Raw genomic sequence first — 21,647 nt, 5'->3', positions numbered from 1 at the left:
TTAAAAAAAATTCAAACAGAGGAATTTTCTATTTTTTTATCTACATCTACTCATTAGCATCAATGATTTGCTGGTTGGAAAAGGGAAAGTTAGCTTTAACCACATTTCTAACAATTCTAATAATGGTTTTGGAAAATTAATTTGCATTTGTGATTATCCTATGTTTTGCCAGTTTTTATAAACTGTGAATGAACATCCACTCTAGTATTTATCAAATAGCCTATTTTGTTTAAAATATGTTGTCCATGACAGTTGTAAATTAAGAACACCTCTGAAAAACATCTGCTAGAGAAAAAATTTAATTCCATTGCTGTCTTAACACATATGATGTTTGAGGTTCTCAATGATTGCTTAATCAATATTCTTGGAATCCGAATCACACTCAAGTTGAAAAAGGTAATAAAAGTGTGCGTAACAATTAGCTACACTGAGGCAAAAAAAAAAAGTACAAAAGGAAATGATCATATTCTCAAGACAGTGTAAAACTGGTATAAGGACAGACAAACTGATGAAACAGATCAGATACTAGAGAGTCCCACCCATATATGGTCAACTGATTTTTTTTTTTAAATGAAGGTTATTACGGTAATTCAATGAAGAAAAAAACAGTGCTTTCAAAAAATAATGCTAGAACAAGTAAATGATTGTGTGAGGGAAAAAATAAATCTTAATCCTTACTTCATATTGTATAAAAAATGAACTTGATCATTGACCTAAATGTAAAAACTAAAATTATAAGGCACTCAAAAGAAAACAGAACAAAATTCTTGTACTTTTGGAATAGGCTGTGATTTCCTAACCATAAACTATGAAAGAAAAAAGTGATCAATTACATTGTCAGTATTAATTCTGCTCTTCAAAAACACCATTAAGAAAATGAAAAGGGTGACAAAGTAAAAAAATAATCACAGCATACATATCTGGAAAAGGATTCCTATTCAGAATTTATAAACAATTTTTACAACTTTCAATAAAGATATGAGCAGACACTTCACCACATTCCTGGTATAGGAACACATCAAAGACATACATCATTTGTTATTAAGGAAAGAAAAATTAAACCCACAGTGAGATACAACTGCAAACCCACTACACTGATTTACATTATAAAAACTCTGGGGGATGTGGAACAGTTGGACTTCTTTTCCGCTGATAGTAGGAACGTAAAATGGCACAACTGCGTTGGGACACAGTTAACATCCCAAATGTGTTAACAACTCAGTTGGCCATCAATAGATGAATTTATAAAGAAAACAAAACAAAAGATCAGTCAGAAGTAAAAAAGGAGGGAGTACTAATCCTATACATGTAGACACACGGATGAATCTCAAACTGTACTATGTGAAAGAAGCTGAACACGAACAACACATATTATATGATCTTACTTAGATGAAATTTTAGAAGAGACAAAAACTAATCGACAGTGATACAACACACATATCTGGCTGTCTAAGGAGGTGGGAAGGAATCAACTGTAAGGGAGAGAACGATCCAACATGGGAAGCGAGATACACAGCAGACCCATAGAATGCCAGATGTCCTAAACAGCACTCTGGCCTCTCAGAATCAGCCCTTAAGGCATGCGGATCTGGCTGAAAAGCCCATGAGAGTATTACAGGCATGGAAAACCAAAACACTCTGGCAAAAAAACAAAACAAAACAAAACAAAACAAAACAAAACAAACAACCCTACATGAAAGATCTCCGCGAGTGAGATCCCAGTGAAAAGAAGGAAGTAGCTTTCTCTGAAGGGAGGAGAGAACTCCACTTTGACTATGACCTTGTCTTAAATATGATCCGAGTCGGTGAACTCAAAAGGCTTCCATAGCCTTGGCAACTCATGACAAGAGCCTAGGGTGATTACTGATGCCATAAACAAGAGTGTCAATTTGTTAAGTCAACAACAGGAGTCACTGTGCACTTACTCCTCATGTAGGATCTCTGTCCTTAATGTGCTGTACATTGTGATTTAATGCTATAACTAGTACTCAAACAGTATTTTTCACTTTGTGTTTCTATGTGGGTGCAAACTGTTGAAATCTTTACTTAATATATGCTAAACTGATCTTCTGTATATAAAGAGAATTGAAAATGAATATTCATGTGAATGGAAGAGGGGAAGGAGAGGGAAAGGGGAGGGTTGCGGGTGGGAGGGAAGTTATGGGGTGGGGGGAAGCCACTGTAATCCATAAGCTGTACTTTGGAAATTTATATTCATTAAATAAAAGTTAAAAAGATACAAAGAAACCTGGGGGAAATAATTTTTTTTTTTAAAGATTTATTTATTGGGGCTGGTGCCATGGTGCACCAGGCTAATCCTCTGCCTACGGCACTGGCATCCCATATGGGCATTGGTTCTAGTCTCGGATGCTCCTCTTCCAGTCCAGCTCTCTGCTGTGGCCTGGGATAGCAGAAGATGGCCCAAGTGCTTGGGCCCCTGCATCCACTTGGGAGACTGGGAAGAAGCACCTGGCTCCCGGCTTCGGCTCGGGCCAGCTCTGGCCGTTGCGGCCATTTGGGGAGTGAACCAACGGAAAGAAGACCTTTCTGTCTCTCTGTCTGTAACTCTGTCAAATAAATAAATAAAATCTTTAAAAAAATATTTATTTATTGTTTTTTGAAAGGTAAAGTGACAAAGAGAAAGGAGAAACAAAAAAAGAAAGAGATCTTCCAGCTGTTGATTTATGCCCTAAGCCATCGCAAGGGCCAGGGCTGGGACAGGCTGAAGCAAGGAGCCTAAAATGCAATGCTGGTCTCCCACATGGGTGCCAGAGGCCCAAGTGTATGTAGGACATCATCCATCCACTGCTGGACCGGAAGTAAAGCAGCCAGGACTGGAAATGGCACTCCAACATGGGATTCTGGTGTCAAAGGCAGCAGCTTAACATACTGCATCACATTGCTGGCTTTTTTATTTTCTGTTTTTTAAAGATTTACTTATTTATTTGAATAGTAAAGATGGGAGGGGAATAGAAGAGAGGGGAGACAAAGAGATTGGGAGTTAATATTCTTGATTACATTGTACACATGTTTAAAGCTCATCAAATCATGTGCTTTCAGGGGCTATGTTCTATTACATGAAAATTATGCATCAAAGAATTGCTTAAAAAAATAAACCAACAAAAAGAAACATGACCCAAGAAACGTATGGCCCAGTTTTATGCAATTTTCTATAAATATATTCTGAAAAACTATCTTAGGGTTACTCAAATAAGACTCCCACAATGAGAGAAAGAAAACAACTGGTTAAAATGTATATAAGCATAATCCATACCTCAAATGTGTATTTTTCTCTATTATTAAAAAGCATTAATATGGTCATCTGGAAAGTAGAGACTTGTAAAATGTGCTTCCGTGTATTAGAGCCAGTTACTTGTGCACCTCCAACACCAACTTCAGATCCATCTTCCTGTTTGAATTTTTTTACAAAAAATATAAACAAGATATAATTATCTCCTGATAATTTTAATGTATGTTTCAGAAAATTCCTGTCATTTCTATCCCTTAACACTACTTATTCCTGCATCAAAAGAAAATCCTATACATACAAAAACAAATCTTTATTTAGGATTGTCCTTTCTCCTTGCATTGTGAATATTTTAATGTATCTGAGAAAATAATTGAGCACCAATTCCCTATATTTAAATTTGAAATTATTTTAACAGTACTCACCACGATGACAGTGATAGAACACACAAAGTACTTTAATTAAGAAGGCATATCATTAATGCATCACTGAATTTTTTAATGACATGAATGCTTACGTATTTCAAAAATTTCAAGTACTAATTTTCTGGTTTGTGGCTGATCAGATATAAGGATTGCATACTTTCAGATCAACTTCATTTTCCTATTTTATGCAATACTGTCTCAAGTTTAATTTTAAAAATATAATGTATAATTACACTAGCATTATTTATTCCTTAAGGAAGGCTACTAGCATAGTCTTCATATTTTCAAATAAAGTTAACAACTGAGGTAAAAAAGTAAAATATCCAAGCCCGTATTTTAACATTTTTAATATTTGAAACAGATAGAAAATATGAATTAAAAATGTACCTGAGTCAACAGAAATCATCATAAGCTCTAAGGACAAATTTTCAGTAACTTAGAACATTCAAACCATCAAAGTTACCTTTTTAACTGGTCCATAAAAAGTGGCATTGAGATCTGCAGAACCCATATGATGCTGGAGTGTGAGCTGTCGACCACTGTGTTTGGCTAAGTAGAACCTTAAGCAAACCAAACCAGGTTTTAGAGAAGCAGAGAATTTATATACAATTTGTATTTGCAATCACACAATTTATACATGTGAAATTACAAACTGCAGGATAATAACTCTTAAATATAAATTTAATGAGAACCTTAAAGGAAACCCGAAGATTTAATAAATTCAATTCCAATTTTTACAAAAGAGGAAACAGAAAAGGTAATGGGGGAGTTGAGACTTCTGCAACTTTGCTAGATATTAAAAAGATAAAGGTAGTACACTTATTTTTGGACAATTATTTAGACTGAAAATGCACATATGATTTAGGTTTACCTTCTGAATATCTCAAAAGCATGTCTTGGTGCTGGTGGGATGTTGCACTTTGGTGTAGCCGACTGAGTGGGCCAATAGCCTGTTGTGAGCACCCGGACTGTGAGATCAACACCACCTAAGGATACCTATGTAAATCAGAAAGACAATTCCCACAAATTAATTAGGATCTGTTACCCATTCCATAGATATGGCACCAGATTTATCAAAGTAGTTGTATCAAAATATATAAATGAATGTCCAACATCTGGTATATAAAACAGACTTTCATAGAGGTTCTATTTGTGTATTGTTTTCCCAATTTTAGCTGTCATGGTAAATACTTTCATTATTGCTCAGCATATTAACTTAAAAACAAGGGAGAGTTCTTAGCATGTGAACACAGTCTTAATGGTATCATTGAGAAGTGCAAAGTTTGGATCCTTCAAGTTTTTTTTTTTTCCCCAAGATGTCAACAGGTTATTTCAATATCATTTTAAAGAAAGTTATAACATCTTCCATCTCAGTTTTTACCATCTGAACAGATAAATGGGATGTTTCTAATATCCTACCCCAAATTCAATGACACTGAACAAAATTTTCATGTTTCAATAGGCAGCTCACATTCTAACAACCTCCATATAGGACCAACAAAAGGAAACATGAAACTGTAGATGCAGTGCTACAAAGCACATGCACTAGTGGTATAATGGATAACTGCTTCTACAAAATATATGCCTGCATCACTATCACAAATATTTTTTGTTTTGGGCTGGCAATGTGGCACAATGAGTTAAGCCTCAGCATGGAGTATCTGCATCCCATATGGGCGCCGGTTCAAGTCCCGGCTGCTCCACTTAAGTAATCGGGCCCCTGTACCCACAATGGAGATCCAGAAGAAGCTCCTGGCTCTTGGGTCTGGATTGGCCCAGCTCCAGCTGTTGCAGCCATTTGGGGAGTGAATCAGTGGATTGAAGACCTTTCTGTCTATCTCACCCCCTCTGTAACTTTGCCTCTCAAATAAATAAATGTTAAAAAAAAAAATTCTTTGTTCCAAAAACAAATTTTAAAGAAAACAACAATAAATCACATCAAAAGAAATTCTTAAACATGAAATACTACTTTTATAAATAACTGATGTTCACAACTGGCTATAAACCAATATTCCATTTTTATCTACCTGGATGATGTAGCAATACAGATTTTTAAAGGAGGGAGGGTTATTAATAATCGCATTCCATACTCAGATTTCTTCACAAGTATTTACTAAAAGGTTGCTCCACTATAAAGAAACTGAATAGAAATCCCACATAGCACACTGAAGTAAGGATGATAGCAGAGACTGCTAAATGATGCACCAGAGAAGGTAGAGAACTGATAATACAATTTCAAACTGGTGGTGGTATCGCTAATCAAACCACTCGCAGCAATGTGCATGTGATTTCCCCATGATTTCACAGGTAAAAAGATATATATGTACACATCTTGCTCTTTAATCTCCTTCAAATATTTCCTCAAAACATAGTTTCTTAGGGGTGGGCATTTGGCACAGCATTTAAGACAATGCCTGAGACCCCCATATCCCGTATCACAGTGCCTGCCTTCAAGTTCTAGCTTCCTGCTAATGTGCACTCTTGAGAGGTAGCAGTGATGTCTCAAGTACTTGAGTCCCTGCCACTCATTCTCATGGGAGACCCAGATTCAGTTTGCCTTACAAGATGGTTTCAACAGACTTATCTCCCTGGAGTTCTCAATATATGTAAGATTAGTAGAAGAAAAACTTACTATAAACTATATTTTTCTTCCACTAATCTTACATATACCAAACAAAGTATAAGAAAATATGATTATCAGTGTATTGAAGCACAAATCACTAAATGATCTAAAAATAAAATCATCTCTGACATAATCTATTTGCACACCCAATTTTCTATCAGAGACTTGTACCTTCTCTGCTCAGCCTTTGTCTATTGTAAGCACTGATATTTATTGAGGCAAATAATTCAACAATTTCAAAGGAGCCCATTGAATATAAACGCCCATTCTACAAAAGTATTTTCATTTATCTTGTTTATAATGAGACTATGAAATCATTAGAAGTTATGATTTCATATTTATATATCAAAGGAAGGCGTCCAAATTCATTAATCGTGTGATGTGTGCCTGAATTGGAGTGCTGTGTGGTCACGTACAGAGAAAATTTTAAGATGTTAAAGTTTGCAAAACTAAGTTGAAAAACACTGTAAAACAAGCAAACAAACAAAAGTTTGAACATCATATCCTTGCAAAAAACCACATTTAAACTTCAAAGCCCTGAAAGTTACAGTTTACTATCTTCTGTAACATGCTAATTCATGGTCTAAATTTATTCACCACCTTCCCTAAGAATTCTGGTGAGGCTCAATGATGCTCACCTCATGGATGAGAATGACAGCACTGAGCACAGAAGATCAAGGAACTATTCTAAGGTAACAGAATACTGGGTTAAAGTTAAAAAAAAAAAAAAAAGGTTAAAACTCAGCCTGCCAAAGCCCAGTACTCTTTCCACAATCTGTAATGATTTTAACAAAATAACTTGCTTTATTAAATTTTTACCACAATCCTTCAAGTAGGGAGGATAAATTAAAGAACAATAAAGTTTCTGACATAAAGTTAGAAAAAGAGGTCAATAAATACTTTTTATATGGAGAGAAGTAATTTTCTTAATATACTCAGATAATACAAGTTGGTAATACCTAGTGACATTTAAAAAACCAGATCAGTTACTTGCTATAAGAATGAACATCTACAGGACAAAATATCTTACTTAAATATATGTAAATAAAAATTAACTCAGGGCTAGCACTACGGCACAGCGGGTAAAGCTGCTGCCTCCAGTGCCAGCATCACATATGGGCACCAGTACAAGCCCCGGCTGCTCTACTTCCAATCCAGCTCTCTGCTATGGCCTGGTAAAGCAGCAGAAGATGGCCCAAGTCCTTGGGCCCCTGTACCCATGTGGGAGACCTGGAGGAAGCTCCTGCCTTCAGACTGGTATAGCTCTGGCCATTGTGGCCATCTGGGCAATGAACCAGCGGATGGAAGACCTCTCTCTCTCTCTCTCTGTATCTCTGCCTTTCAAATAAATTAACTCAGAATCTTACCCCTGTTGCCTGTAGATGTTGCCTGAATTCATCCATAGTTGTGTTTGAGATGCTCATATCTCTAAACATTCCTTCCAGTTTTGATGTGAACTGACATCCACATTCAGTCTGTGGAGGAAAAAGACAAACATACACAAATAATGGTTAAAGAACCTACTCCATGTTACTACCACCCCTGATAATGTCCTTCGTAAATCTTTCCAACAGTTGCTCTATACTTGTGGTCACCAAACTTCAATTTAAGAATAAACCAAGGATTTTATTTTGAAATGCAGATTTCTAGACTCTTTCTAATTCTAATATATAGACATGAAAGGTATGGCCCACAGTTCTGCATTTTTAACAAGCATCTCAGGTGATTCAGGTTCAAATAGTCTTTGGACTACACACTGTCATTTAAAATTATATAGTAATATTCTCTTTACAGTTTTGTTTTTATTATTCCACACTCAGACCTCAATGAATATAAGCTGACACATCAACACAAATTCCAGAGAACAACAAATGTCCCAGAACTTGAACAAATCTAAAGATAGCCTGTGTCCTACTCAAAAGTTATCTTTATTAGTTTCTGAAACAGACACTGAAAATCAAGTAACTCATTTAAAATCACATGTTGGAGTACCACTGTGATAAGTTAGGGGCACTCCACTGATCCCACATACATCTTACCTTTAGCTTGGATATCATGTTTTTTTCAGAGTCATCAGACACACTTTTATTTGTGAGCAGTCTCCTTGCCAAGTGTTGTTTATAATAACGTTCAAATACATCTTTTTCTTGCATAAACCTGAAAAGGACCATTGCTTTATCCAATATTGTTTCTACTTCTTGTTCTGTTAGCTGCAAAATTAAAAGACAATTTAACAATTAAAAAAATTTAGTTCTACAAAAATAGCATCACAGTTTGTCTATGTTTAAAACAGTTTGAAAGCAAATGTAAGCATTTGGTTGAAATTTTTGATTGAGAGGGACATAGTTGTTCTACCTCATCTAGTGCCAACATTAACAAAGGGCTGGAATGGAATTCAATTCTCCCAGATTACCACTGAAATGGAGGTATGAGATAATACAAGGCTGGATTAAGGGATGACTAAGAAGTAAAATTTTGGGGCTGGCACTGTGGCAGAGTGGGTAAGGCGCCCCCTTCAATGCCAGCTTCCTATATGGGTACTGGATCTACTCCCTGCTGCTCCTCTTCTGATCCAGCTTTCTGCTATGGCCTGGGAAAGCAGAGGAGGATGGCCCAAGTGCTTGGGCCCCTGTGCCCTCGTCGCAGGATCCAGAGGAAGCTCCTGGCTTCTGGCTTTGGGTCAGCTAAGGTCTGGCTATTGTGGCCATTTGAGGAGTGAACCAGCAGATGAATGACCTTTCTGTCTGTCTCTCCCTCTGTCTGTAACTCTACCTCTCAAATAGATTAATAAAATTTTAAGTAAAATTTTAGCTACACAATTTTATAAATTTAAAAAGTCAAGGAAGCTTTTTATTTAAGCTCATTCAAAACCTAAATGTTGCAAACAAAAGGGTGAAAGTTTGTAACAACTGAAATAGTAATAATTTGTTATAATTGAAATATAACAAGGCAAGATGATACTGTGGCAGGCTGTATTAAGTTTATATTTTTAAATGAAAGACTAAACGTATATGTAATTAAAATCTTTTCAACAGTGTGTATACTCAGTGGTCTTATTTTGTTGTTATACTACTTACTGCATGAAAAACCAGTGGCTATTTTGCCCCTTTGTCTCACAAATTCCAACATGGAGTTAAAAAAGCTCCATTCAGGGGTAAGCATTTGGCACAGTGTTGAAGAGTCTACTTAGGATGCCTGCATCCCTTGTCAGAGTACCTGGATTTGAGCTCCAGCTCCATTTCGAAGCAGCTTTCTGCTAATGGCTAATGCACACCCTAGGAGGCAACGAGGGATGACTCAAGTACTGAGCCCTTGCCCCCAACATGGGAGAACGGCATGAGTCCCAGGCTCCTGTCTTCGGCCTGGTCCAATCAGTCCCAGCTGTCACTGGCATTTGGGGAATGAACCAATAAATGAGAACTCTGTCTCTATGACTTTCAAATAATAGCAATAAAATAAATTTTAAAATCATGTGATCAAAATATGTTTAATTTGACTTTTGATGCTATAGGGAGCTCCCAGAGTCCGAGAGATATATAATAAGGTTTTAAAATTGAGCTTCAGGAGCTGGTGTTGTGGCACAGTGATATAGGACACCACCTGCAGCTCATGTGTGCAGGTCTGAGTCTTGGCTACTCCACTTCCAATCCAGCTCCCTGTTCATGCACTTGGGAAAGCCACAGAAGGTGGCACTTAGGCTATGTCACCCATATGGGAGACCAGGATGAACTAAGTCCTTGGCTCCTGGCTTTGGCCTGGTCCAGTTCCAGCCCCAGTGGCCACTTAGGGAGTGTTCCAGCAGATCTCTCCCTCCTCTCCCATCTCTGTAACTCCACCTTTCTAAAATAAGTAACTTTGTTTTAAAAAATGAGCTTCAGTATATGTTTTCCAACTATTTTCAGAGAAGACAGTTGTTGTTCTACCCTGGGCTTCAAATTCTTAGAATCTAAGGTCTGATACGTAATCTCCAAAACCAGATGATAGAAAGGAACATTCCATACCTACTGAAGAGCTATTCAGTTGTTGATTTTAATTTATTTGAGAGGCTGAGAGAGACAGAAAAACAGATACAGGGGGCTGACACTGTAGTATAGTGGGTAAAGCCTGCCAACTGTGATACTGGCATCCCATGTGGGTGCTGGTTCGTGTCCCAGCTGGTGCACTTTTGACCCAGATCCCTGCTAATGGCTGGAGAAAAGCTGCAGAAGATGGCCCAAGTATTTAGGACCCTGTACCTACATGGGAGACCAGGATGAAGCTCTTTATTTCTGGCCTGACCTACACCTGGCCATTGTGGCTACCTGAGGAGAATACCAACAGATAGAAGATCTCACTCTCTGTCTCTCCCTCTCTGCAATTTTAAATTCTGCAAATGAATAAATAAATCTCAAGAATAAGAGGAAAAGAAAAAAGAGAGATAGAGAAACTTTCTTATCTGCCGGTTTAAATGCTAACAATGTAAGGTCCCCCATGTGGGTGACAGTAATCCAAATGCTTGGTCCATCACCACTGCCTTCCAGGGTCTGTGTAGCAGGAAGCTAGGATAAGGAAACAAAGCCAGGAATTGAACCCAGGTATGATACAGAATGCAGGTGTCTTAAATTCACCAGGCTAAATGCTGCTCAACTGTTTTATCTATAGAATACCCAATTCTCACAGTCATAAAGATAACTGTTTAATAATAGCTGGGTAATTCTTATGATGTCAATTTATACACTAAGAGAAATGTCAAGGTATTCCTGATCACAGTAAATATAAACAGTATTTTCTAACAGATTACAGCATGTGTTATAAGAATAAGCAGGGTTTTAAATGTTTAAAATTTCCTGATTTTTGTATCTACAAATAAAATTTAATGCATTTTCACTGCATTACTACTTACCCCTTTGACTCCCTTTTTCAGCTTATCATCAATAAATAATGAGAGGTATTCGGGAGACCTGGAGTTGAGGTTGAGAAAATACTCAAAGTCACCCGCAATAGTTTGTTTAAAGAGCCGGTCATTATTGAATGATTCCTGGAGGAAGCGATCAAACCTACTCTTCAGATCCAATAGGCCCTTATAAATAAAAATGAAGAAATTTAGGACACATTATAATAATTCTTCCATAAATAATATACCTATGACTATGTATATCTTATTTCTTTGCTTGTAATAAACATATGTACTTATTGTTAAACTTATAGATTCTATATTATTATATTCAAGAGTCTGTATGAAAGACCATATTAAAAATCTCAGGGGATAGGGTAGTAGTCTATCTTCCATGTATAAGTATGGATTACTCTACTGGAGATGAAACAAAGCACCTCCTCACTTTTCATCTCACGCTCCTATGTGTTGGCTGAAGGGTTATGCAGACAGAAAATCAGGCTAACAATGCACAAAAAAGCTAATTGTTTTTATGAAAACACAATTAACTCAGAATATAATTTATTCATAGCAATGCTTAAAAACAAAACATCTTGAAACAAAAAGTATTCAACTAAAATACAGGTACTTTTCCCTAACATACTAAATAATTAGACTAAGACTATTAAACTAGGTCTTCATCAGAGAAGTTAGAAGAAAAACAGCAGCTCAGTCTGCCTCAGGTATTTGAATACCATGAAAAATCCTAAAATAGTTAGGCTAATTACATGTATAAATCTACCACTGGGATAATTATATTGAAAGGACACAGAAAACTGATCTTCTGTCATATTTTGACAAATGCCTTTGTTGTAATCTTAGAGATTCTTTTGTGTTTACTTACCTGGATATAGTCAACAGGATTTTTTCCTTCTCCTTCCTCAGAAACAAGGGCTTTACCTTGCTCCCTCAGATAGGAACTCATACACTCACACATTGTTTTCAAACCATTTGGCACACGACTAAATAACTTGTACATGCAAGCAAGGTCTACAATCAAAAAGAAAACACAAATTAGCTATATTAAAGATTAAAGAACAAAATCTGCATCTGTGTTTCAAGTTGTTACTGCGAGAAAATATTATTTCTCCATTAACCACCATTTGGTGAACATATGACTATTTCTATAAAACAGCAAAATGAAAAAAATAGGTTAATAGTTATTCTCACAATTTGTTAAACATAAACTTTAAATGAGATGCTGTGGAAATATCAATAAAATGACTTGGCATTTTTTTATTCACATTGAAGATTCCCAAAGAGAATGTGGATATAACACAAAAACTGTAGTTTTGAGTTAACACATGATTTATCCTCTTTAATGTGGAGTCTACTGATATTATAAAGGAGAACTTAGTTATAGTATAACTGTTAGTTAACATAAGAAATTTACAATTTAAAATCTTTATAGGTATGGGGCTGGCGCTGTGGTATAGTGGGTAAAGGCACCGCTTCCAATGCTGGCATCCCATATGAGCAGCAGTTTGAGTCCCAGCTGCTCCACTTCCGATCCAACTCCCTGGTATGGCCTGCGAAAGCAGTGGAAGATGTCCCAAGTCCTTGGTCCCCTGCACCCACAAAGGAGACCCAGAAGAAACTCTCTGCTCCTGGCTTTGGATTGGCACAGCTATGGCTGTTGCAGCCATTTGGAGAGTGAACCAGCAGATGAAGACCTCTTTCTCTACCTCTACCTATGCCTCTTTATAACTCTTTCAAATAAATAAATAAATCTTTTAAAAGAGAGTTACTAATCAGTATGACAATCGAATGATACAATGAGATTTACTTCATTACATCTCACGGTAACAGACATGAAATTTATAATATAAATAACTGTTCTTTAATATTTTCCTCAGAGTAACAGCTAGTTTTACCATGTGGTATCTTAGGCCAATGTCTGTATTTTAAAAACTGGTTTATCTCACACTATTGTTTTTACTTAGAATGAAAAGTCTAGTACCCACCTATTTCTGTGCAATTTTCCACAAAACTGTAATACACATTTAAAATACTGTTCTTCCATATGTCTAATATTTCTGTGAAATAAGCTGATATCCTACTAGAAATAGCTGATAGCCTATTAGAAAGTTATATTACAGCAATACAACTTTTAAAAATGGAGTTAGGGGGACTGGCACTGTGACATAATAGGTAAGGCCACAGTCTGCAGTGCTGGCATCCCAAATGGGAGTCAGTTCAAGTCCTGGCTGCTTCACTTCCAATCCAACTCTCTGCTATGACCTGGGAAAGCAGAAGATGGCCCAAGTCCTTGGGCCTCCACACACATGCAAGGAGACCTGGAAAAGGCTCCAGTCTTTGGATTGGCCGTGCTCTGGCCTTTGTGGCCATTGCAGGAGGGAACCAGCGGATGGAAGACTTATCTCGCCCTATTTCTGCCTCTGCCTTGGTAACTCTTTCAAATAAACAAATAAATCTTAAAAAAATATATAAATAAATTAAAAAAAAAAAAAAAAAAAAGGTTAAACCTCCGCCTTCAGTACCAGCATCCTATATGGGCACTGGTTTCAGTCCTGGCTGCTCCACTTCCAATCCAGCTCCCTGTTAATGAACCTGGGGAAGCAGCAAAGATGGCCCAAGTACTTGGACCACTGTACCCATATGGGAGACCAGGAAGAAGCTTCTGGCTCCTGCCTTCAGCCTGGCCCAGCGCTAGCCGTTGCAGCCACTTGGAGAGTGAACCAGAAGATGGAAGATCTCTCTTTCTCTACTTCTATCTCTGCCTTTCAAAAAAAAAAAAAAAAAAAAAGGAGTTAGAATAATAGTTTCTAGATTCTGGTTGACTAATTTTTTTCTGCTTAGCACCAGAGAGTAATAACTATTTTTGGCTGGTGGGTTAGAAGGTATCTGATGTAACTATTCAATATTGCCATTGTAGCAAGAAAGCTGAACAGAGATAAAGCATAAACAAATGAGTATGCCTCAAATAAAATTTTATGGACACTGAAAACTGACAAACATTTTCATGTGTCAAAGTATTCTTCCGATTGTTTTTCAACCAAAACAGACAGCAGGTCAGATTTCGTAGACAGGTCATAATTTGCCTACCTTGCTCTATTTTGTAAGAGCAATTTAGACCTTTAAAGTTGTGGGGTGAGGTTTCACCCAGAGGTTAAAACACCACTTGAGACATCTGCATCCCATATTAGAAGGGAAACTCTGCTTCCTTTCCAGCTTCCTGCCAAGGCACACCCTGGGAGGCAGCAGAACATAGCTTAAATACTTGGGTCACTGACACCTACATGGGAGATCTGGATTAAGTTCCAGGTTCCTGGCTTCTGCCTGCCATAGCAGGCATTTGAGGAGTGAACCACAGGGTGGAAGATGTATTTTTGCCTTTCAAGAAGAAACAAAAATTTTAAAAAACTGAAATTGTATACATTTTAAAAGTATTTAAAACCAAGTTTTACAAAAGGAACTTTGAAATGTTTTAATAGCAAATTTTATTCATTTTTAAAGATTTATTTATTTGAAAGTCAGAATTACATATAGAGAGGGAAAAAAAGATTTTTCCATTCGCGGCTACACTCCCCAGATGTTCACCAATAGCTAGGGATGGGCCAGGCCAAAGCCAACAGCTTCACCTGCATCTCCCACATGGGTGCAGGGGCCCAAACACTTGCGTCATTTTCTATTGCTTTTCCCAGGCCATAATCAGGGAACTGGATTAGAAGTGGAGCAGTGGGTCATGGAACGTCACCTGTATGGGATTCTGGCATCACAGGTAGTGGCTTTACTGGCTATGCCACAACACTGGCTGATAGCAAATTTTCATTAATTTTCTTTAAAGATTTATTTATTTACTTGAAAGTCAGAGTTACACAGAGAGAGAAGGAGAGGCAGAGAGAGGTCGAGAAGTCCTCCATCTGCTGGTTCACTCCCCAGATGACCACAATGGCCAGAGCTGCGCCGATCCAAAGGCAGGAGCCAGGAGCTTCTTCCAGGTCTCCCAAGAAGGTGCAGGAGCCCAAGGACTTGGGTCATCTTCTACTGCTTTCCCAGGCCATAGAAGAGAGATGGATCAGAAGTGAGCAGCCGGGACTCAAACCGGCGCCCATATGGGATGCTGGCACTGCAGGCAGTGGCTTTACCTGCTACGCCACAGTGCCGGCCCCAAGTTTAATTAATAATACATAACCAAAGTAATCTACAAATGGTAAATCTTATAGTATCTCACAAACAAACGTTGTCAAAAAGTTGAAGGAAAATGCACATGCATAGCATCTTTTATTTTTTTAAGTGAGAGGCAGAAGTAGGTGCAGGGCAGAAGAGCAGAGACAGGTAAGAGAGAGTTCCCATTGTTTGGTTCACTCCATAAATGCCTATAATGGCTGTGGTTGGACTAAGCTAAAGCAGCAAGCCAGGAAATCAATTCTGGCCCTGAAGACAGGTGGCAGGGACCCTGTCACTTGAGTTATCACCTGCTGCCATCAATAGTTCATGTTAGCAGGAAGGTGGAATCAGCAGTGAAGGTGGACTCAAACCCAGACACTCAAATACAGAACATGAGTATCCCAACTGGAATCTTAACTATTACAAACACACATTTCACATATCTTTTAATTCCATTTTTCCACAATCTTTTTGAAGTACCTTCATATTCTTCATAAATTATAATCAAAATTCCTGTATGAAAAATAGACATTTTGGGAGTGGGTACTGTGACACAGAGGGTTAAACCGCTGTTTGGGAATTCCTACACATCTTATCTGAGTGCCTATTATGGTCCTGGCTCCTCCTCTTCTGATCCAGCTTCCTGTTAATGCCACTGAGAAAGTAGCAGATAATGTCCCAAATACTTCAGTTCCTGCCACTCATACTGGATACTCAAACGGAGTTCTGGGCTCTTGGCTTCACACTGGCCCAGCCCTGGTTGCCGCCGGTATAGGGAGAGTGCACCAGCAGATGGAAGATCGCGCTCTCTCTCTCTGCCTTTCAAATAATGAATATACAAATATTACGCCTTTTAAAAATAGGTGTTAAAATTGCAATAGCTATTTATGAATATGTAAAATAGTAAATTTGACATAAATACCTCTAACAAAATAGTTGCCCACTTGAGTATTTTGTGTTGTTATAAATTTTATTTAGATATTGCATGTTGTATGAGATACTTTCACTGTACTCATTTAAATGTATGAGGTAGTAGAGAATGGAAAAGTTAATGAAAAATATTTGAAATTCAAAAATCAAGTATCATTATTTCTATATACACTTAATAAGACAATAAAAAGATACCATTTGAACTTAATTTCATAGTGCTGTCTGCATCTAATAATCCAACTTTATCTTCCATTCACAGTGACAAAGTTGTCTTTTACTTTCTGATTTATGAGAATTTGGCTTCATAATGATGAAGTTGTGTCTCTGATATTCTTTCAACATACTGCTCAAGAGCAGGGCCTACCACAATTAAGACATTTCACAATTAGGTTTCCAGCAGCAGTTCAAATAAATTGAAGGCAAAATTGAAAAATTTAATTTAGAGTCACAAATACTTGCTGAAAACATTAAGTAAGTATGTTAGGCATAATTAATACCTTTAACACAAGTCTCCATGCAGGTTATAGAGATGGTATTAATTCAGGAATATCCCAACAATCTCTTCATCAAACATTTCCTAGCCCTAATCTTTTGAGTATTTAATCACCTCTCCCCACACATTCTAAAGGTAAGCAGGAAAGCACTAAATCAATCCTTGAATAGTACATCAGTTAATATAGACAATCATTCTCACTTTTCATAAAGTCCTACTCAGCCAGGGCTCATCAAATTACAGCCTGTGGACTGAATACAGGCTGGCACTTATTTTTATCAGCTCACAAATTAAGAATGGTTTTCACATTTTTTAATGGTTGCAGAAAATATTAAAAGAAAAATATTTAGTGACATCTGAAAATCCAATAGTTTTATACGGACACAGTCAAGCATATTCATTTGAGTTACTGTCTAAGGCTACATCCTCACTATGACAGCAGAGATGAGTAATTGAATGTATAGCCTCGGAGCCTAAAATATTGACTAGCTTGTCCTTTACCAAAAGAACTTCACCTATCCCCGGTTTAAACGTTACAAGAGTACCTTATTTTATAAAACATGGCAAACAAACTAAAACATGATTTTTGTTTTGTTTTTTTGCTTTTACCAAACAAGTTTATCAGACAAATCCTATTAGAAGTTTCTGATTTAATAAAAACAACAAAGTTACATACAACTTTTATGAATTTGTCACATATACAGAAATGTAACCATTAAAAAACACAAGGCAAGAATTTCACTAGTAAAAATAGATGGGCCAGCGCTGCGGCTCACTAGGCTAATCCTCCGCCTTGCGGTGCCGGCACACTGAGTTCCAGTCCCGGTCGGGGCACCGGATTCTGTCCCGGTTGCCCCTCTTCCAGGCCAGCTCTCTGCTGTGGCCCGGGAGTGCAGTGGAGGATGGCGCAAGTACTTGGGCCCTGCACCCCATGGGAGACCAGGAGAAGTACCTGGCTCCTGCCATCGGATCAGCACGGTGCGCCGGCCGCGGCGGCCATTGGAGGGTGAACCAATGGCAAAAAAAGAAGACCTTTCTCTCTGTCTCTCTCTCTCACTGTCCACTCTGCCTGTCAAAAAAAAAAAAAAAAAAAAAAAAAAAAAAAAAAAAGATGAGTAATCCCCTCCTCCTATCAGTTTTCTTTTCCTTTCTTATGCACCTTCCTCCCTTTGCAACTCTTCTTTGAAAAACTGTTTCCTGGATAGGTGGTTAGCCGAGTGGTTAAGATGCCAGCTGGCATGCCCACATCTGGGTTCTGGCTCTCAGTTCCAATTCTAGCTAAAATGTACTCTAGGAAGTAGCAGGTAATGAATGGCTCAACTAATTGGGTTCCTGCAAATGATGTTGGAGACCTAGATTGATTTCCCAGCCAGTTCCCAATTCAGGCCAGGCTCAGCTCCTGCAAGTTTGGACATCTGGGGATCAGCAGGAAGGGGGCGTTCTCTCTGCCTCTCACATAAAGATGTTTTTCATTCCCTGCTTCTTAGGTCATGAACCCAATAGGAAACATGTATTTCCTTTAGTAAGGATAAATGGCTAAGTTATTGCTAAGATTTCATCAAGGAAAGAAAGCAAGAATAAATCATGCTTACTTATGTTTATTACCATTATCAGTAGTTTAGAAAGTGAAAAATTTAAATTTTAGAAGAATGAGATCCTTTGATTGTTGTTGTTCTACTTCTAATATTTCTCCTAGGCTGCTCAATATTTTTTTTTTTTAAACAGGAAGAAAAAAGCCCTAAAGAATAAATGTTACAATTAGGTCAAAAATGCTTACCTTTAATTTCTGTAATTTCTACTCCTTTTCTACCAGTCTATCACTTCAGAGTTCCTCCAAACCAATCTATTAGTTTTCCTAAATATGTCAGTATTTTTATTTAGCTTCACCTTCAATAATTTAGTTGGTTTGAAATTGTAAAGTTTCAAGTTTTCATTAATAGGAAATTACAAGTCAACAAGTACTAACAACATTTGAGAAATATGTATAATGGAATCACACATATCCCTGTATGTATTTTACTAATAATTTAAACAAACTTATTTTTACATTTTGGCTCACTTATCAAAATTAAGTTCCACAGAGAATCCTACAGAAATTTTAAAATGTGGATTTCAGATTTTAAAAGAATCACAAAAACTTTGAGAGTACATGGGCATAGTAAGAAGCCAAATCCACCACTATATAAAAATAAAATACAGAAATGAATAAGGAGCTCAACTACGAGTCACATCAATATTATTAAACCTCTTACTGTCCACATAAGAAAAACACAAAGTGAGGAGACTTGAGGGATAGGAGAAAAAGAAAAGTCATTCAATTCACTAGAACTACCTAAAATTGTAAAAAAGAAAGTAACAAGGTAATAAATTAATGACACAAACCACAACTTCCTGAAAACCGACATTTATAATCTACTTTAATTGCAGAAGAATAAAAAAATTGATAGGTCATATATGAATTTAACTGATTTTCAACTGGTAACACACCTACCTTCTGTCTTTCCATTTTTCAACATATGGACTAGACCAGAATTCTCCATTTCTACTATAGTCTTCATGTGCTTGGAAATGAGTTCCCTCTCAACCACTTTTACAATTGGTTCTTCAGTTGATTTGTCAAGGCAGTGCATCACCCGTTCTATTTCTTCATTAATTCTAGCTTCTACTTTCTTTATATATACGGAAGCACTGTTCTCTGCTAAAAATTTCTGGCTTTCCATCTGTAATTAATAAGAATGATTTTTTTTCCTTTAAAATGCAGAAGGTATTTATTGGGTTTCTACAGAGTTTTCTCATAAATCAGCCTAAATAACCTAAAGATTATCAATTTTTATATAATTTCCCCTATGTAAATTCATACATAGTCTGAATTATATCATTTAAAGCATGTATTTCCATTAATACATTATCTCTAAACAGTATTCTTAAAACTATGCCAATATAATTCAAATAGTAGAGAAAGCAAACACTTGATAGTTAAGTGTCCTAAGTATTGGAGTGAAAAATCTGACCCTCCCCCCTCCTAAGAATTGATTTGTTTTAATGTAAAATTATAACTAAAAAGAGTCATCATGTTTATTTTAAAGTTCTTGTGCTATCCCACTGATAGTATCAAAGGAGTACATATACTGGGAAACAGAGCATTTAAATAATTACTAATCTTGTCTGCTAGCACTAGCCTTACAGAAGTTCCACCAAATTACAAATGCCATGCCAATTGATTTTAATCTACATGATAGCATTAATGAGCATTTAAGCATTATATAATGGAATTCACACTGATATAAACTATGTACAATGTTCAATGATATTTCCTACTTCCTTAACAAAAAGTAGTTTTAATCCTTGAGGATAATCAAGTTCCTAAGAGCAGACACCAATACACCAAACAAAAGTCTACGTGAGACCATCTATCTAGTGACCATTAAATAACTGTGTTTGTGTGTTTGTCTATGTATGTATTTATGCACACAAATATACATGTCATTTTAGAATCTTGATATACAAGTGATGTATCTTCCTCTAGTGTTTATACACTGTAGTGAAATTAAAAATTTGCAAAGGTCAAAAATACTGTCAAAAATGTCTAGATTATTTGATATAATACAATATAAAGAATATTTCCTACATTATAAATTAACAGCTCATAAAGGATGGTCCTAGCTCACCAGTATAGCCAAACATCTTCATGGTGGGCTATAAACTGATTTATGGGGAAGGGAAATAGGTACCAAGTCCATTCTTTGTTTATGGGTAAACAATACCAAACTCCACCCAGTTCCATTTTGTATACACCTAGTGTCTCTTATGAAGAAACTGATAACTTTGAATTTTATATATTTTTAAAAAATGTTATTGGAGTAAAATTTTTAAATTAACATTTTACTAAGACTTCTGTTTTGGCAAAAACTGCAAAGCTCCTCAGGTGAAATGCTCAGTTATGAATTTCAGGAAGATGCCTGGTTATCATTACCTTACAAATGTTTTCTGACATTTATCAGTACTCAATTACTGTTATTGCCATCATTTCATGATAGAAGAGTAGTAATTTTGTACTTACCTGCCTATATTTTCCTAAACAACAACTCCAAAAGCAAATATGCGTTATGGAATCATGCATATTACAATATACTTTTTACTAATAATTAATATCAATTAAAGCCTACACAGTAAGAACTTCATTGGTGAAGTGCTACCTTTGAATTTACAGTACTTAATTTGTAACAGAAAATAATGCTAAAGATATTTGTATTTTTATATTTGTAATTTTAAAAACCATGTGTGTAAGTTCAGACTCTTGCATCTGTTATGAATGATACCCTTTCCTGGAATATGGGAATGTGGGGTATGTGTGCAGAAGGTATTTTCTGAATCCCTTAGAATCCCAATACGTCTCAGTCAAAAAAGGTCAAAAGGTTTACATAACTATAATCAAAAATATGAAACCATTTTAATGTGCATTTGTTTATATCTTCACTGATTACCTGAAAAAATTCTGCAGACATTTCCAAAAAAGGAGCCTCAAAATCTTCTTCATAGACTGATCTTCCTTCAAGACCTAAAATCATTAACATCTGGCAAGCATTTCTTATTGCGCCTCTGTCAAAAGAAGTTAAATCACTTGATAGTCAAATTATATTAAGATTCATATGAAAATGCAAAAGTAATTAGAAATACTGTAGAACTTTACTTTTATCAAGGTGATCACTTTCCCATAAGCAACTCATTTATAATGTAATAATGTAGTACAATTTTTAAAACTTTGAGAGGCAGGTGGGATGGGAGAGGGGAGAAAGAAAGAGAGGAGAGAATGGGAAGAGAAAGAGACAGACACAGATCTTCCATCTGATGGCTGATTTCCCAAATGCTTGCAAAAGCCAGGGCTG

At 36.6% G+C, this 21,647-nt stretch overlaps 1 protein-coding gene across 2 annotated transcripts in view; it reads right to left on the bottom strand.

The window, feature by feature from the left end:
• Positions 1 to 21,647, bottom strand: part of CUL3 (cullin 3) — a 123,862-nt gene that overhangs the window by 13,580 nt on the left and 88,635 nt on the right. For both annotated transcript variants that reach the window (XM_051848110.3, XM_051848111.3), the window contains exons 5-13: positions 21,246 to 21,360; positions 19,253 to 19,481; positions 12,052 to 12,197; positions 11,178 to 11,354; positions 8,335 to 8,505; positions 7,663 to 7,770; positions 4,544 to 4,668; positions 4,136 to 4,232; positions 3,275 to 3,409 (exon numbers count right to left, since the gene is read on the bottom strand). In XM_051848110.3, the coding sequence (XP_051704070.1) occupies positions 3,275 to 3,409; positions 4,136 to 4,232; positions 4,544 to 4,668; positions 7,663 to 7,770; positions 8,335 to 8,505; positions 11,178 to 11,354; positions 12,052 to 12,197; positions 19,253 to 19,481; positions 21,246 to 21,360 (1,303 nt within the window). The remainder of the gene's footprint in view (positions 1 to 3,274; positions 3,410 to 4,135; positions 4,233 to 4,543; positions 4,669 to 7,662; positions 7,771 to 8,334; positions 8,506 to 11,177; positions 11,355 to 12,051; positions 12,198 to 19,252; positions 19,482 to 21,245; positions 21,361 to 21,647) is intronic.

This window comes from Oryctolagus cuniculus, chromosome 3 (genome assembly GCF_051225735.1).
Source record: "Oryctolagus cuniculus isolate XC-2025 breed Fujian yellow rabbit chromosome 3, ASM5122573v1, whole genome shotgun sequence".
NCBI lineage: Eukaryota > Metazoa > Chordata > Mammalia > Lagomorpha > Leporidae > Oryctolagus > Oryctolagus cuniculus.
The sequence above is the reverse complement of the archived record's forward strand: the minus strand, read 5'-3'. Positions and strand labels throughout refer to the sequence as shown.